We start from the raw sequence: 16468 nt of genomic DNA, 5'->3' as shown, positions 1-16468 counted from the left end.
CCAATGTGGGTTTAGAAGAAGGCTGACAGTACTGGAACAATGTATAGTGCTTAAAAAAGGATTCACAGGAACTGATATTGTGAAAGTCAATTCGATATGGCTGATTCTTGGGCTCCAATGGGATAACACATGATGTCCTGGGTGCTCCAAATACATATTTCACATAGGCAATTGGAGATTTTAAAGACTCAGTCCTGTGAATATAATTTCCACCGAGACAATGGAAATTTTGCATACATAAGGACTACAGGATCAGATCCTGAAAATGTGACTTCACTCTACCAAGTTACTAACTAGGTACACAGCTACATATATGCAACTCTAACATCTTTATATTATGCCCTCACTGACACCTGTGTAATTCCACTGACGAGTAAAGGAGTTGCAAAGATGTCAATGAGGGCATAATGTGAACACAATGAGGCTGCACAGAGGCAGCTGAAGTTTTAATTTATCCCACAAAAACTCTGGGAAAGAACCAGGGCAGACTGTCAAAGCCCAGGGTAAGTTTGCAGTGCCAGTAGTTAGAAGAGACATCTATTTATTTTCAATTTGAACAAATTTGATACGGAAATCATTGAGACACAAAGAATATGGAATCCCACAATGCTCCCTTGGCTTTGTCACATTTTAGTGCACAAGCAAACTAATTTGGACACATAAACCTGTTTAGCACTATTTTTCTTTTCAGACACAGTGAGTTTCAGTTAAGTAGCTCACAGCAGGCACCTGATAGCAAGTCAGTAGCATTTGCTTATAATGTAGGTGTAAGTGTATAAAGTAAGGGGCCTTTCCAAACCTGGGTTCTGGGGCAGAATTTCAGGAGAAAACATCCTGCAAGATCCTCAAGATCCTTAATTCAATACTTAATTTGATATATATCTGGCTGCCTTACTTATGCTAAAGTCAAAATTCTCTTCTTTTAAATAGATACAAGGAGCAATGAGGCTCAAGAATTTGTTAAACATCTACATGCATTTATATGTTTTTCCTGGGCTAACTGAACATGAACCAGGGAAAGTATCTAAAGGGCCAGGAGCCCAAAGTTACTAAGGCTTTCATTTTTGTCAATCACCAGAAGGTGGAATATAATCCATTGGGCCAAAGAGTGCAGCCAACTCTGTCAATCAGAGAACACCACTCCATTCTCTGACAATCAAGATACAAGGCTCATAACAAAGAAAATGATATTGATAGCTATTGTTTCTAACAAAACCTGCAGACAGGTCTAGTTGGTAATTGAAAGATTTGCTATAAAGATTGTTCCCACACAGTACATACAATAGAAATATACAGCTGATTGCACGCAATAGTACTATCTTTTGGTCTAAAATATTCCACAGGGGCTAACAACATCAGAATTATTTCCATGAAATTAAAAAAAAAAAAAAAAAGTACCACCACAACATTCTTAATGCTTCAAATCAGGATCAAGTTAGATGCCCAGACAAGAAAAAGCACAAGGAACTTCTGTATTTTAAATAATTCTCTTCAATATAATATCAAAAAGAAATATTGTAGAAATACATAGGTGGTCTCTAACTTGGCTAAGTAAATATCTAGGGCAGGGGTCCCCAATGAGGTGCCCACGGGCGCCATGGCACCTGCCGGGGCATCTAAGTGCACCTGCGTATTGGCTGGCGGACGAACATCCGCTGAAATGCTGCCGATAAGCTGCGTCATACAGAGGCATTGCTGCCGAAATGCCACCGATTTTCGGTGGCATTTCGGCAGCGACGCCTCTGGATAACACTACTTATTGGTGGCATTTTGGCAGAGACGCCTATTGACGTTGCCGCTTGTCGACAGAATTTCAGCAGCTGCTTGTCCGCCACCATGGTCCTCTATGGCTTGTTGTCTGGAGCCCGCTAGACGAAAAAGGTTGAGGACCACTGATCTAGGGTCTTATTCTCCAGTGCCTTGCTTGTACTGTTGTCATTTACATTGTATTAATACTTGGAGGAGCAGGTCTCTGTGATTCCCAAGATACCTGCTTCAGTGAAGCCTCTCTAGGAAGGCTTGGAGAACCCACCTTCACTGTTCCCTTCCTCCTACACTGCCTCTTCCTGGGATAGTGTGTAGCACAGAGGTGGGCAAACTATGGCCCGTGAACCCTTTTAAGCCAGCCTGCGAGCTCCCACTGGGGTGCTGGGCCGGGGGATGCACCATGTGGCTTGGCCCTGCTTTGGTACTCCAGCTGGGGCGCTGGGTTGGGGGCCGCACCACACGACTCCCAGAAGCCATGGCATGGCCCTGCTCCAAGGGTTGTGGGCCGCTTCATGCCTAGGAGCTGGAAAAGGGACATGCACTGCTTCTGGGAGCCGCTTGAGGTAAGCGCTGCTTGAAGCCTGCACCCCTGAGCCTCTCCATAAGCCCCAACCCCCTGCCCCAGCCCTGATCCCTCTCCCGCTGTCCAAAGCCCTCGATCCCAGCATGGAGCACCCTCCTGCACCCCAAACCTCTCATCCCCAGCCACACCCCAGAGCCTGCACCCCCAACCGGAACCTGCACCCCAACCCCAATTTTGTGAGCATTCATGGCCTGCCGTACAATTTCTATTCCTCAATGTGGCTCTCAGGCCAAAAAGTTTTCCCGCCTCTAATGCAGTAGGACTGCAAGGCCTCCTGTAAGGAGTCGCAAAGATCAGGTACACCCCTCACACTGCCATTCTCCAAATATAAGAGGTAGAAATTAAATAACAGGAGTTTCCAGCTAGCTCAACATGTTTTTTCTTGTCACTCCTGTTTCTTGCTGTTTGAAATGTACCTTAGTGTTTACTATCCTAATGAAAAATAGTAAATTTAACTGGTACTTATCAGTAACCTTTAACTAACAACGTTATTTCTAGCTACCAGATCAGAATGTTATCACAAAACTGTTTTTGTACTGTAACAAACAATTATCTAATATTCTTCCATATTCTGAACTGTTTTTGTGTGTGCAGTCACAGTATAAGTGTAGCCACAATAAAAGCAACTGCAAATGATAACAATTTTGTTGCTATGATTACACATTAATTCGATAGTCTGTGGAATACCTGTTCCTTTTTCATTTTGCACAAATATAAGAAAAGCAAATGTTGGCTCCCCTAGTGAAAATACTTCCCCATTGCAGGAGATTTCTATCGAGGAACATAAATTATAGTGTTGTAGATCTTTAAGGCAGCATACACAAATTAATACAGACATTTATTAAAGAAAAGTCTCCTCAGGAACAAATATTAATTATGTCAATTTATAGCATCTAAAGGCTTCCTTCCCAAAAGGTACAATGGTTGTTACTTAACACTCTAATTGTGATTATTACAATAATAGTATAGATCCAGAATAAACTCTAATGGTCACTAAGAAAATTATGTTCGTAAAGGACATTTAAGTATTTTCACTGGACTTTTTGTAATGCTTATTCAACATTGCATGCCTTGTCAGCAATGGAAGATCAACACTTTTTTCAGAAATCTTTGTTAAGTGAAACATATAAAGCACTAAACATGTTCAAAATGTTCATATATGTGTGCATGCTCGTGTGCACATGTGCATATCTAGAAGTATATTTCTCTCCGCATCTTTGTGTCACTATTATATCCATAGAAATGCACAAGTTAATCTTAAATTACCTAAAATGGGTCAGTTCATCTCTGGTGTAACTCAATGAATCAATTACTACAATTACACCAAGGATTAATTTGATTTATTTTTCAAACTTTTCAAAGCTAACTTGACTTCCTCATTATGTTTGTCTATAAGACGTTCTAATCACAGCTTCTTAAATAAGTGAAAAGACCAGTAAATTGTCAAGACAGTTGCATTATCAAATTAATTAAACTGCAGCTGAGGTTCTCACAGTAATGGTTCCTGAAACACCAAGAGAACATTTCTTAGGAACCTCACATTCTTATGAAACAATGAAATATTTATATGATCATATGAAGCATTTTTAATTTTTTTCAAGCTTTTCACGCAGTTGCACGTTTTAAATAATAACTGTATTTAAAAGCATACGAAAGTTCAAAAACACAATAAATGAAGAGGTCTTGTGTGGAGAGTCTACTGTAATTAAGACTAGAGATTCAATACCTATTGCTACCAGTCAGGTATCATAGCAACCCTGTGTCACTAGAAAACTGTTCAGCACCAGCAAGAGTCTGCTTTAGGAAAATCTGCAATGGCACTACATATTGTCAACATCTATGGTGTTGCCATGGGCACCACAACAAAGAAATCTATATTAAAAGGTACAATAGGAGAATTGACAAGAAGAATCCTGGAAGTAGTAGATAGCAAAAGATAAGAAGAAATGAAGGATTGTTTTTATCAAAAGAATAGTTAAGTAACCTATGTATCTACATCCTAATATCCATTTATATAAGCAGGAGAGACCAAATAATATGGAATTAGAATAGTGATTAAATATGTACCAGTCTTAGAAACACTACCCTATTGTATACTAAAACTCTGCACTTGTATCTTTTATTGCCAGTTTTAATCTGAAACTAAAACAAAGCCACTTTTAAAATAATATTTAAACTTCCAGCTAATAAACTCTAGATAGTCTTGTATAAATCTGCAGAAAAGAAAAAAGCAGGTTACTATGAACAAGAGCCCAATATTGATTTTTCTGCGGTGCAGTAAAGCATCTCCATTCTATTTGGCTGCTGTCAAAGCCACTCTTTAACAGCTGGAGTCAAATTGCACTATTTACAGCAAGAGCCCTTGTCAAGTGGACCATAAGTATTCTAACAATACACTATTCAAATGGCACTTTGCCACACAAATTGCTGACTTGATGAATACCCTATGTCAATGACTAAGGCCAATATAAAAGTTTCATTTTTATTAGAGGTTTTACATTCACACATTAACTAAAGCTTTCTTTGAAGAACTATTAATCTATATATTTGAGGCCTTTTGACGCTAAAAATAATTAAAATCTGTTTAAATACATCAAGGGAATTTGACAACATTAATATGGATTTTGTGTTAACTGCATTTGTCACACCCTTCTGTTATTGGTACTCCCACTGGCACGTGCAATACAATAAAAGAATTAAAATGGCCAAAGCACCATGAAATCAAAGCATTCTTCTTTTGTATCTGTGATTTACATGATGACAAATGTTTTGGTACAAGAAAGCCTTTGAAGTTGCATTGTGATATGAGGAGTTTTTTCCTTTCTTTCTAGCATGGGGTTAATGTGCATTCATTAACGTGCAGATATTTTTTATCATCTAGTAATAATAGAACATACTATAGTCTTTAAAACAAAACCAGGGCAAAATCCTGCGCTTGTCTTCCTCATGTGAATAGTCTCATTGTGTGAAACTGGGACTAACTTGCAAAAATAAGGCAAACAGGATTGGATTCCTGCTTTTCCACTTTTCATGATTCTTCTTACTCATCTTTTGAATTGGAGTATATCTCACACATTTTTATGCTAAAAGATGGAGGCAAAATGTAAACGGCAATAGTGATAATTAAATATATTTTAGAAAAAGTTGAAAACAGAACATGTCCTATTCAGTATTTCCTGGTAAAAATCGATGTATTATTAAAAACTTGGCATTGCCACTAGATCTCTCATGAATAGTTTGTCAAACAGGCAATTTGAGAAATCATGACAACACCCAGACCTGTTAAAAATCACATTGTCATTCAGATATTAGTGTTGTGAGGTTTTCATGTTAATCTGAGATCTGAGGTTGTTAATCGGACAGAAATGAGGGGAAAAGTCCTTGCTCCATTGAAGTCAATATTAAAACTCCCACTGACTTCAATGGGATCAGGATTTCACCAGTAACGTTTATTTGTAGACTGCAATATAAGATTATTTCAAAACATTGTTATGAATTGATGTGACAAGTATGAACTCTATGAAGAATTAAGGACTCCTACGTTAAAAAAAAATACTATTACAGGGATATTTTATAACAAGTAATTAAATTATTTTAAAGATAGGGGACCAGATCATCATCTCCCAAACCATAACCCAAAAGAGGAGGCTCTCTGTGAGGAAATATTCTGATAGCGGAGATCCTCTGCATCACCCCATTGTTTGGGCATGGTCTTTCCCAACACAGAAAAAGACACTGGCCCTTTCTTTTCCCATGACGGTCAGCAATAAGAAGTCCTGTGCCTCTGCACCCTCTCTGGCCTCCTGTGGCTCTCAGTGGTTTTCTGGAACTGCATTGCCAGGGGATTTCCTTTGTCATGTCTGCCCTCTAGTGTACCCACCCAATACCCAGTCCCAGGCAGTCTCTAGCACTTCCCAAACCAGATATGCAGACCATCCTCTGAGCTGTCTGCAGGAAGGGTGGAAGTGCTGCAGAAGTGACAAAACACCCTTCTGTTTGTTCTGTGACAGGGGTTTTCATGGGTGGGGAGTCCCTTCCATTTGTGAATCTCAGAGGGAAAATCCAAGCCACAATATCTACATTTAATACACATCAGGAATAAACAATACAAATCAAGCTTTTTTGGCAGACTTAGAGAAACCATCAATAATTTCCTTTTCAAAAATAGATTTACAAGTGGACAACAGAAATGCAATTAATTGCTGATGGTCAAAAATAAAGTGTGAAAAAATGGAACCCTACAAAACTGATAAGTGATTGCTTAAGAGACATATTTATATAACTACTGTACTATTTCATCTCCATCAACTATGAATAATAAAGCTATCAAATTATCATACATTGCAATCAGTCACAATGTGCCAGTTAAGATACCCATTTCTTAATCAGCTAAAAATCATGATCTTTTATCCAAGGGACAGTAGTTTTTCTTCTAACCACTCTGTTAAAATTACTAAGTTTTAAAATTAAAATGCCTTAGAAAAAAATCAAGCTTCACAGTTAACTCTAATTCTACTTGTTTCTGTTTTGATTATTCTAAAAATAATGTAGGAAAAAGCCATTCTTTCTGATAATGCAATAGTGAGAATCAGATTCTGTGTTAATAGCCTACTAGTGCACCATCTGCCCTGCAAGATGCTCAGCAGGATTATGCTCTAATAAGACTTTTCAGCAAATGGCACTAAAAGGAACTTTAGACATCAGACTGAGGTCAGTCAAAGGTCAAAGATAAATACAATGAGTTTACCAGGCACCAGTCTAAACTGAACTGTACATTTAAATTTATAAGTATATTAAATATAACGTCCAAAAAGTTAATGAGATAGGCCCCAATTCTGCTGTCCGTTCTCAGACAGAACTTCCCAGTTACGGAGACAAAAGGTTTTCAGGCACTGAAAGTAGTAAAGACAGTAAGCTCAGCAGAAGTAGAGACTATTTGGCTGTCTATTTTCCATATATTGTGTGCTCCTCTTCCCGACCACTATTGAGGAACACATTTTCGGTCTACATTCATTGGTCAGGAATAGCAGTTATGACCTGCTCTGTTCTACTGTCAAGAATAGAATTCCCAAAGCCTATTGTTTTTTTTTAAAGTTATGATCATGAACACGGCCCGCACAGAGGCCTTGTATTTAGGATACTGTATATTAAGAATGCAGTGAATATACACTCATTGTGATGGGCAGATAGTACTGGGAAAAGATATGCATAGAATCTCTGTTTAACATCCTGAAACACCCTAGAAGGGGTATTTTGGAACAAATGACAATAGGAATCTATGGGAGCAGAACTATAGTGAGAGTCATCCTATCATGATGTGAAGGGGGTCTGGATAGTAGTGTAGAGGCACTGGGTCTCTGTGCAAATGCCCTTGCCCTTTGTGGGTTTTCCACATGGGTGAAAGTGGGTCTCACCCCTCTCTGTTGTGTGAGTTGGGGCGAATGTCACCACCTCCTCCCCCTGTACCCTTCACTAGAACAATACGAAGGAAACTCCACAACAAATCTTGAGTTTCCTGGTCCCTTTTTGGGTTATCTCCCACAGAGAGAGAGATGGTAAAATCATTTGGACCACTATAAGTTTCTACCAAGTAATATTCTACTTAATCACTCTTACCTTATCTGAAGATTTTTCTGTGTGGGTAAGATTGTGGGGCAGTGTGTCAAGTTTGTAAGAGCTGGAGGATTTGTATCCTGCAATTTTATGTTTTTGTGTATCTTGAGAGACTGGAAGTATAGAATCAGTCACTAAACACTCTGACTCTTCACAGGAAATAAGAATTGCTTTTGCCATTTCATCTGTTTCATGCCGTTCCAGAGTCCCTAGGAAACAGAACAGAAGAGCTTGTGAAGTTTTTAAAAATGAAGTGCTTTTTTATTTAAAAATTACAGCAGATTTTCAGCAATCACATTTGTTATTAAGGGAATACACTAACTTTAATTTTGCCCTAATTTAACCACATATAAATTTCTTCTAAAAAATTTTTGCTGCAACTTTGTCAGACACAGAATGTATGGAACTTATGATGTATTGTACAATGTATGAAAGCATTCTGAAGGCCTTTTCAAAGTATGCACTGTATAAAACTGGAGAGAAAAATGTTATTTGCCTTACCGTGTTCAAAACATTTCATTCTACCTTTCACTTTACACAGTGAGAACAATGTGTCATGTGTTATTCTTTAACAACAAAACCAGTATTTACTATATGCATTATGAACCTTGTAATCAATAACAAACACTTATGGAATATTTTAGTGCTGTCCTCTAGTGTTCTAGATTACAAACAACAAGAAGAATCTATAAAACTTTTCTCTTCTTCCAGATTTCCAAGTAACATCTTTTCTCCATATTCAACTTTTTAACTCATAAACATTACTAGCTGAAACTATGTTGTCAAGTGGTGCTTTAGTCAGGATTATGACAGTATGGATCCAGAGATTTGGCTTTAATATTACTATCTGAATGGCTCAAGGGAATCTGGCTCAGTGCCTGGATTGTTATATCTGGAAGCATGTTTCCCCATGTGATACATTTTCTTTGTCTCTTGCCTTTTCTTTCCTATGTTTTTCCTCAGTCTTATTTTCCATTTTCCTCTTTATTCTCACTTTAGTTCTACTCACTATCTCTTCTGGCTAGAGTATTAACCATTAAAACTCAACATTTGCCTGCTCTAACCACAGTTACCATAGGTATCATCTTCTCTAATCTTAAGGAAAAGCGGCAGTCATCTCAGATACCACTGTGTTGCACCTATAAATTATTATTTCTTAAAGGTGATCACTTTATTTATTATTATTTCCTTTCCCACTTCATTCTTCCAATTGGTAATTGCCTAGATTAGTACAAATAGATGGAACATTGTCAGGAAACAGAGAGATGACACAAGAAGAGAATAAAAGCTTTGCATGGTATCTTGGACCACTAATGGTATTGATATTGGTAACCTTATTCACACATACGCCTTTACTGATTTCAAATCAATTAGATGATTCACATGTGTTAGATAAGTGGTATTTGGCTTTAATATTTTTTTAGTTAGGTCAAAAAAAACCCTAAAATATGGCCCAACTATCTAAAAGGGCTGGACTTCGACTTGAATTACACACCTAGAGGACTAAGAATCCCCTTTATAGCCATGCACATGATACTCAGATCAGGAGTCCAGGCATGCAAAAGTAATTGGACATTGATCAAATTGTGAACAATTTGCACAAACAGAAAAAATGGCTGTTTTGCACCAAATATTGGGCCAGAGTCACTGTCTGGCTGCATTGTGCACCCCTTCGGCATTAAAGCATCATAGACCTGGCATACTGGGACAAGTAAGCCTGTCTTACTGCTGCTTTGCATTGCCAGAGCAGCATAATGCAGGTACTGTGAATCTGTAAATTTGGCTCATTATTTGCAACACATAATTCAACTAGCTTTCGTATGCAAAATAAATCTTAAAACTCCACAAATAAACAAAAAATAACATGAGTATTCATGACTTAAAGAGGCTTATTATATTTCTGTGATAGTACTTTTTTGTGAGCTGTACTAAATACATGTTTTAACTGATATTGGGTAAAAATTGAGTTGTTCTAAATGGAATTTATATTATATAGTATTTACATAATTAGTTTAAACTAAGCTTTTTGTATATGCCACATATTTCCCATCTAAGCAGAAAGCACAAGAAATACTGATAGAATTTGCAAGTTTCCTATAAATGACAGAGATGAAGGACATCAGGTATTTTAAAAGTACTAACCATTTGATGTGAAATGGTTTTTGTTTCTAGGTCTGAATTTTTTGTAGCCTGCAGTTATCCAACACAAATTTTCTCTTTCACTGCTACCAAATAAAAGTATGTAACATAGACGTCCTACCAGTAACAGCTGGTAAAAAAATATTGGACAGGGATTGAGGGATCTCATAAGGTGTTTTTTTTTAAAAAACCAAACTCATTTTGTCTGAAATTTTATTTCCTTGAAAACCCACCTTCCCCCTTCATCAAATATAATATCTCGTTCATTTCTTAGACTGGCCAGCGGAGCCTTTCTTTAAATTCCAGGCAAAGGGAAGTCGAAGGCCTGATTCTGCTCTCCTCCAAATATGATTCCATTGATTTCAATGGGGTTACTACCAATACAGATCAGGCTCAATAATTCATTTTCGAAAGTAAGTAGTTAAGTTACGTCCCTTCCCACAAGCTGCCAAAGCCAGAGTCCATCATGGGTAATGGCTATCTACCACAGCAAGGATGGCAATGTGCCCAAGATTCAGGATACGAGCATCCCAACAATCAGGCTATGTACAAACACCTCAAGTTAAGCTGTCTGTTCACTTATGTGCTCACATGGGTCCCATCACTGTAGTGTCCAAGCACTTCTCAAACATTAATGCATTCATCTTCACAATACCCTGAGACGTAGGGAATTCTCTCTTATTCAGGATTGAAAGGTTGACTCCCACCTCCAACCAGCCCAGAATGCCAGCCTCCATCGCCCACTTGTTACATTTTCAAAACAAGCACCTTCACACTTTCTCCCATGTTGCTCATCACACTTGGGAGGTGCTCCCTGTAAACATCCACAAACTAGCTCATTATCCTCCATCAAATTTCTCCTTAAAACTCTCCTCTGCCATGAAGCCAACAAAAAGTGGACAATCATTAGGCCACTGATGCAGTGAGACCACAGCCTATCATGCTGACCAATATCTGTCTGATTGTTGCCTGATATTCCCCCGACAGTCAATCTGCCTCCATTGGTTGACTTTAGTCTTATACTTAGATTGCAAGTTCTTTGGAGGCAGGACTGGTCTTTTGTTCTGCGTTTGTACTGCATCTAGCACAATGGGATCCTGGTCCATGACTGGGGCTCCAAGCCGCTATAACAATTAATATATCTGCATCAAACCATTTTACAAATGGGGAACTGAGGCCCAGAGAGTGTCACATTATGGGTAAAATTTACAAAGGGATTTATATGCCCGAAGATGCAGACAGGTGCCAGGTGGAATTTACAAAAGCACATTCACAGGTTGGGTACCCATTTCCCATTGAAATCAGCTCCTCTGGAATGAGCTTGCCCCCTGTAAGTGCTGCTGTTGCCCACCTGTTTGTCCTTCCCCCTCAATCTATTGCTCCTACTTCCATCTCCCCTGGAGGTGCCTGCTGTTTCCTCCTCTAGCTCTATCCCACAATGTGCTGCTGCCTCCCTCATCCCCCATCCCACACCTTGCCCCAGAACTCAGCTCCCCACTTACCACAGGAGTCTTCAGGAGGGGGCATCAGCAGTGACCTATCCTGCTGTCTTCAGGAGGTGGTGAGCTGCACTCCCGCTCTCCCCACTTCTTTAGCCTCCTCCTACCCAGAACAGCCCAGCTGTAGACCCACAGGCACACTGCCCAGGAGATGTTTCACCCCCATGGAAAGACCTGCATCATGGTAAAACCCTTCTCACTGGGGTGAAGTTTCCCCTGGGCCAGCAGGTCCAGAAGTAGGGCTAGATTGTGCTGGTTGAGTGGAGGCTGCGTCCCTGCACCTGAAGATGGGGTGGGAGGAGCAAAAGCTCCACAGGAGGAAACAGGAGTAGCAGCTTATCACTAATTATTTAGGAAGAACAAAGGGGGTGCTGAGAAACTTGAAGGGCCCATGGGGGAGCCAATTACTTGAAGAATTGGGACACTGCGAGCTTTTTGCCCAGGGAAAGGGGAGACAGAAATAAGAGCTAAAAGGCAGGAATGTGAGAGGCTTCCACTTATCACAGGGAAACCTCATCCTTCTCCTGGGCTCTGCCTATGAAAGTTAGAGCCTTTGGCCATATGCCCTTTCCCTCTTGTTGCCTGGGGGCTAGCCTGGTGGACTTGACAGCTGAATTTCCTTGAGCATGATGGGACATATGTGTGTGTGGGGGGGTGTAGTGGGATGTGTGCAGAATGAATAGAGGGGTAAGTGTTTAATAAATGAGTACATGGAATGAGTTGCTTTGTCTAGAAATGTGTGTGAAATGAGTATGCAGGGGTTGAATGAAAAGGGGTGTGGAATGAATGAGTGAAATTAATGAGTTGAGATGTAATGGAATGAATGTGTGAAGTTAATATGAATGGGATAAACAGGCGACTATCCTTATCCAAATGTATGCAAATCAATGCACATCTGTGTTTGTGTGTATGCAAACTAGAAGCATACCTGCCAGCAAATCAATACATTCTATCAGCAACTCTCAGACTCTGTCAGTCACTCATGACAATTCTGTCAGAGTCATCAGACCCTTTTCAAAATGGCTGCACTGTCAGCACTGCTGTTTGTGCCACTGGCACAATCAAGCCCAAAGTGAACTGGTAGCACATGCTTTGCTGTGTATATATCAGATGGTGTTTTAATGACTGCAGAGAAGTGAGAATTAACTGCTTAATTTAACAAAAAGCCAATTATGCAAAAAAATACACAGTATCATACTGAATGAGCAAGGATTTGGCCCTGACTACACTTCTTTATATAAGGCCCTTGCATATCTAAACAGTGAGCAAGCGAGGTGTACCCCATTATATAACCTCCCCATTCCTCAAGATCATAAGGTAGCATCTTCTAAATGGTTCTGCTTGTTTTAGTAGTTTTGCTTGTTTTTTTTTTATATTCTACAGTTCTTATTTATAATAGCTTTTGGTTTCTTATATATGTATAGAAGTGTGCTGATGGGATAGAAGAGGGAATACCAGAGTGTAGGAGAATGGACAGGGGAAGTCAGAGCAGGATGATGAAAGACAGTGGAGGAATGGGAATTCTTATGGAGTGTGCAGTATCCAAGGATAACAAAAGTACTTTACAAAGGTAGGTAGATTTACCCCAGTTTTATAGTTGAGGAAACCCAAACACACAGAGGTTATGTGACTTGCTCAAAGTCATACAGCGAGTCAGTGGCAGAAATAGGATACTTAGACTCCTGATCAAATCACTGGATGAATATAATTTAATAAAACAAACAAACTCAGTTAACTTGATAAGCCAACAAAGGCATTTTGACCAACACGGGAAAAAGGAATATGCCTTCTTCCTTTTCCAGTCTCTCCCATTATTTATTTGGGGGGGAGAGGGAGTATGTATTGCCTCTTTTAAAAACTGAAGAAAAAAAGAGTCAGAGAGGGAGAAAAGATGACAAAAATAAGAGTGATCAATTTAAATATTTTAAAAAGTAAATTATCCTCAAAGCGTTATACTGAGGGAACACAAATAATGTGTAGAAAGGAATAAAAATCTCTCTGAAGAGCAACAATAAAATAGTACTAAAAAACCAAACAAACCCACTACTACCTTTTTAAAGCTGTGACCATGGCAACCAAATCTCATGAACAGACAAAAGTTGAGTATTTCACTCGCCTAAGCAGCTTTGGACCACCAGCTGGGGACGGTTACTGCATTTTATTCTTCTTCTGGACCAAGTACTACAAATTGGGTCTCTTGGTGTTAGTGCTGTCAGTGAACTTCTCAGGGGCTTTGCTCTTACCGAATGGTTAATTTCCACCGGGAGGGCGATGTGCATATTATCATGCCTGTGGTGGCATCGCCATTCATCACATGTGCCCTCGTGGCCAGAGGTATTTCTGCAGGGTCCTCTCTCTGCTCTCTCTTCAGGGATCCTAGGGAGCACCTTATAGTTTTTGTCAGGGCTATCACCAGCCAGCCCCTGAAACTAGGTCAGTAACAAAATAATTCAAAATAGTCTTCAATGTCCCAAACACAAGGTCCATCATAGTATCCTCATAGTTCATACCCCCCTCCAACACTCCTGTCATCTACAGAGACCTTATTCTGCTCAGCAGAAGCCAAGCCTTCTGGCTCAGGCTTTGTTCCTCTGTCTGCACACACCCTGTTCTGACAGGAAAAGCAGCCTGTTATACTACCCTCCTGAAAGTTTCCCCAGGAAAGAGAGAGGGAAGCCCTGCCCCACCTTACACTACAGAGGTCCTGATCCCAGGCCTTTAAAGTCACAGTGATCTGGAATCTTCCCATCTGCCTGCTAATTCCTCAGGACCACCTTCCCTTTTTCAGTTTCAGCTGGTGTGTCTGAGCTTGTGCTCATACTTATACTCCTGGAAACAGGTCTTCTGGCTCCCCTCAGGCTTAACAGGACACTACACCCCATTACAGTGTCTCCTGATGAGGTATTCATTGATGTTTCATGACCTGTCATGTCATCAGGCTTCACTGTTTTATATTTGCTATCACAGCTAAAGTACTGAAAAGTCATCCTCAATATTTTGATATTGCAATGACTTGGTAACTCAGTCTAGCCTTAGAATGTAACAAGAATGACCTATGTGAATGAAAACTGTTCTTGGAAATAATTTTATTTAGAGAGACTGAACTTGTGGTTTTCCGACTTGTTGCAGATGAAGTCTACATATGCTGCTTAACAATAAATTTGCCCCTTTCTTGACGTTTGAGTTTACTGGTAACTGAAATAATAACAGAACATAAATTTCAGCCTAAGTTTCCTCCCTAAATTTGGCTATTCCTTTGGTTTTGTGCAGGTCCTTCCTGTCACCATACGCCTATTTCATCTGACCAGAGGCTTTCACCACTTCTCAGATCCTGGTGGAGTTATCAAGCCACACCTGCCACAATGAGCCAGACTAACTCAGCAGCTTTAGGCTCTTCATCAAAACCATCTTGCAACCTATGACTCTACCATCCAGCTATAAAGACAGTGGAAATTTATTTAGCACCTAATTTTTTTTAATTTACTATTTCTATCACTCCAGCAGCAAGACGCATCATACCCGGCCAGGCACCATTGTGCCTAACACTATACATACAGTATAAGACAGACTCTGCTCCAAAGTCTTAGACAAGACACAATAAGTAGGTGCAATAAATACATACAGATGGGATGTGGGGAGGAAAGGTACATACAGCTCAAGCATAGCTTCAAAACCCCCAGACACTCTCACTTTCAAAATCCCCATGGTACTTTACACATAATTTAACAGCAGCAACATGATTTGGATCCAGGGTGACCCAAATATGGTACAGAGTGCCCTAAATATATTTGCTATGTGCATGCGTGCACAGCATTTGGCCACCGACTGAGGGAAGCTGGTTTAGCAGTAACCCCCTTGCAACTGCAGTGGAGATCTTAATCAGGTGGTCCAACTGTGGAAGGGGAGCATTGCTGACATAACTGACTTACTCCCTCAAAATATACGATGACTTGTGGGAAAATGCTCCCAGCAGTTTCCCCTATGAATATCCTCCAGCCAAGGGAAGAGCCATGCTAGCAGGAGAGCTGCAATGCAAGCTCTCTTACTGTAATACAATATAATGGTTTTCATATAGAGCAGGTAAAAAAAAGCATTACACTATCCCAGCCAGTACTTAGATCTAAATTTTCTACTATAGCCTAGATCCACTCAGCAGAGCAGAACTAGAAAGACCATCAGAGTTCCAATTACAACTCCCTGATACATTTCCTGTCTCCAACCCACCCCAACTCCTGGCATACACCAGCTGGCAAGAGTCCCCAGTGGAGGATAGCCAGAATGCAGTTCACTCCATTTGTGCTCTCCCTTGTTCCATAAGGTAGGGCTAGAAGGAGGAAGTGGAATAGAGCTAGTTTTGCCAGCTCTACACTCCAGCAGAGGAGATGTGGACAGTTTCTGCTCCCATCGCATCACCTAGAGAATGCAAAAAGAGCAAAGTAGGGAAGAGACTCTTCCTCTTAATTTTTAGCCTGACTAGACTGCAAGCCCTTCAGGGCAAGGATTGCCTCCTGTTTATGACTGTACAGCACCCAGCACAATCAGATTTCAGTCCTGACTGAACATTGGGCATTTAATATATTTTAAATATATTAAAGTAATATAATATTAGGAACACAGACTAGCTGCAATTTTTATATGGAGAGAGTTCTTGCATTTCATTCTCCCAACCACATACATAACATGTAGCTGAATTTCAATTATTTTAAATAAAACTGTTATTAAAGTATATTTTAAAGGGCCAATGTCACATTTTGATATCATAACTTCATAAACAGGAAGAGTGTAGAGAATAGGTTTTCCTGGAGACCATAACTTCCTTGGCTTGGACAAAAGATGACAACGCCATTTTCTTCTGACACTCAGGGAT

At 39.8% G+C, this 16468-nt stretch overlaps 2 protein-coding genes across 2 annotated transcripts in view; both read right to left on the bottom strand.

Moving 5' to 3' along the window:
• WDR72 (WD repeat domain 72) overlaps positions 1-16468 on the bottom strand; it is a 192109-nt gene that overhangs the window by 112004 nt on the left and 63637 nt on the right. Inside the window, exon 14 of the mRNA XM_050968656.1 lies at positions 7967-8172. Within this exon, the coding sequence (XP_050824613.1) occupies positions 7967-8172 (206 nt within the window). The remainder of the gene's footprint in view (positions 1-7966; positions 8173-16468) is intronic.
• Positions 3594-16468, bottom strand: part of RSL24D1 (ribosomal L24 domain containing 1) — a 922223-nt gene continuing 909348 nt past the window's right edge. Inside the window, exon 7 of the transcript XR_007776395.1 lies at positions 3594-3606. The gene's annotated coding sequence lies outside the window, so the exon portion shown is untranslated. The remainder of the gene's footprint in view (positions 3607-16468) is intronic.

The sequence above is a fragment of the Gopherus flavomarginatus genome, chromosome 9 (genome assembly GCF_025201925.1).
Source record: "Gopherus flavomarginatus isolate rGopFla2 chromosome 9, rGopFla2.mat.asm, whole genome shotgun sequence".
NCBI classification, from domain to species: Eukaryota; Metazoa; Chordata; order Testudines; family Testudinidae; genus Gopherus; species Gopherus flavomarginatus.
This window is presented reverse-complemented; position numbering and strand designations above follow the sequence as displayed.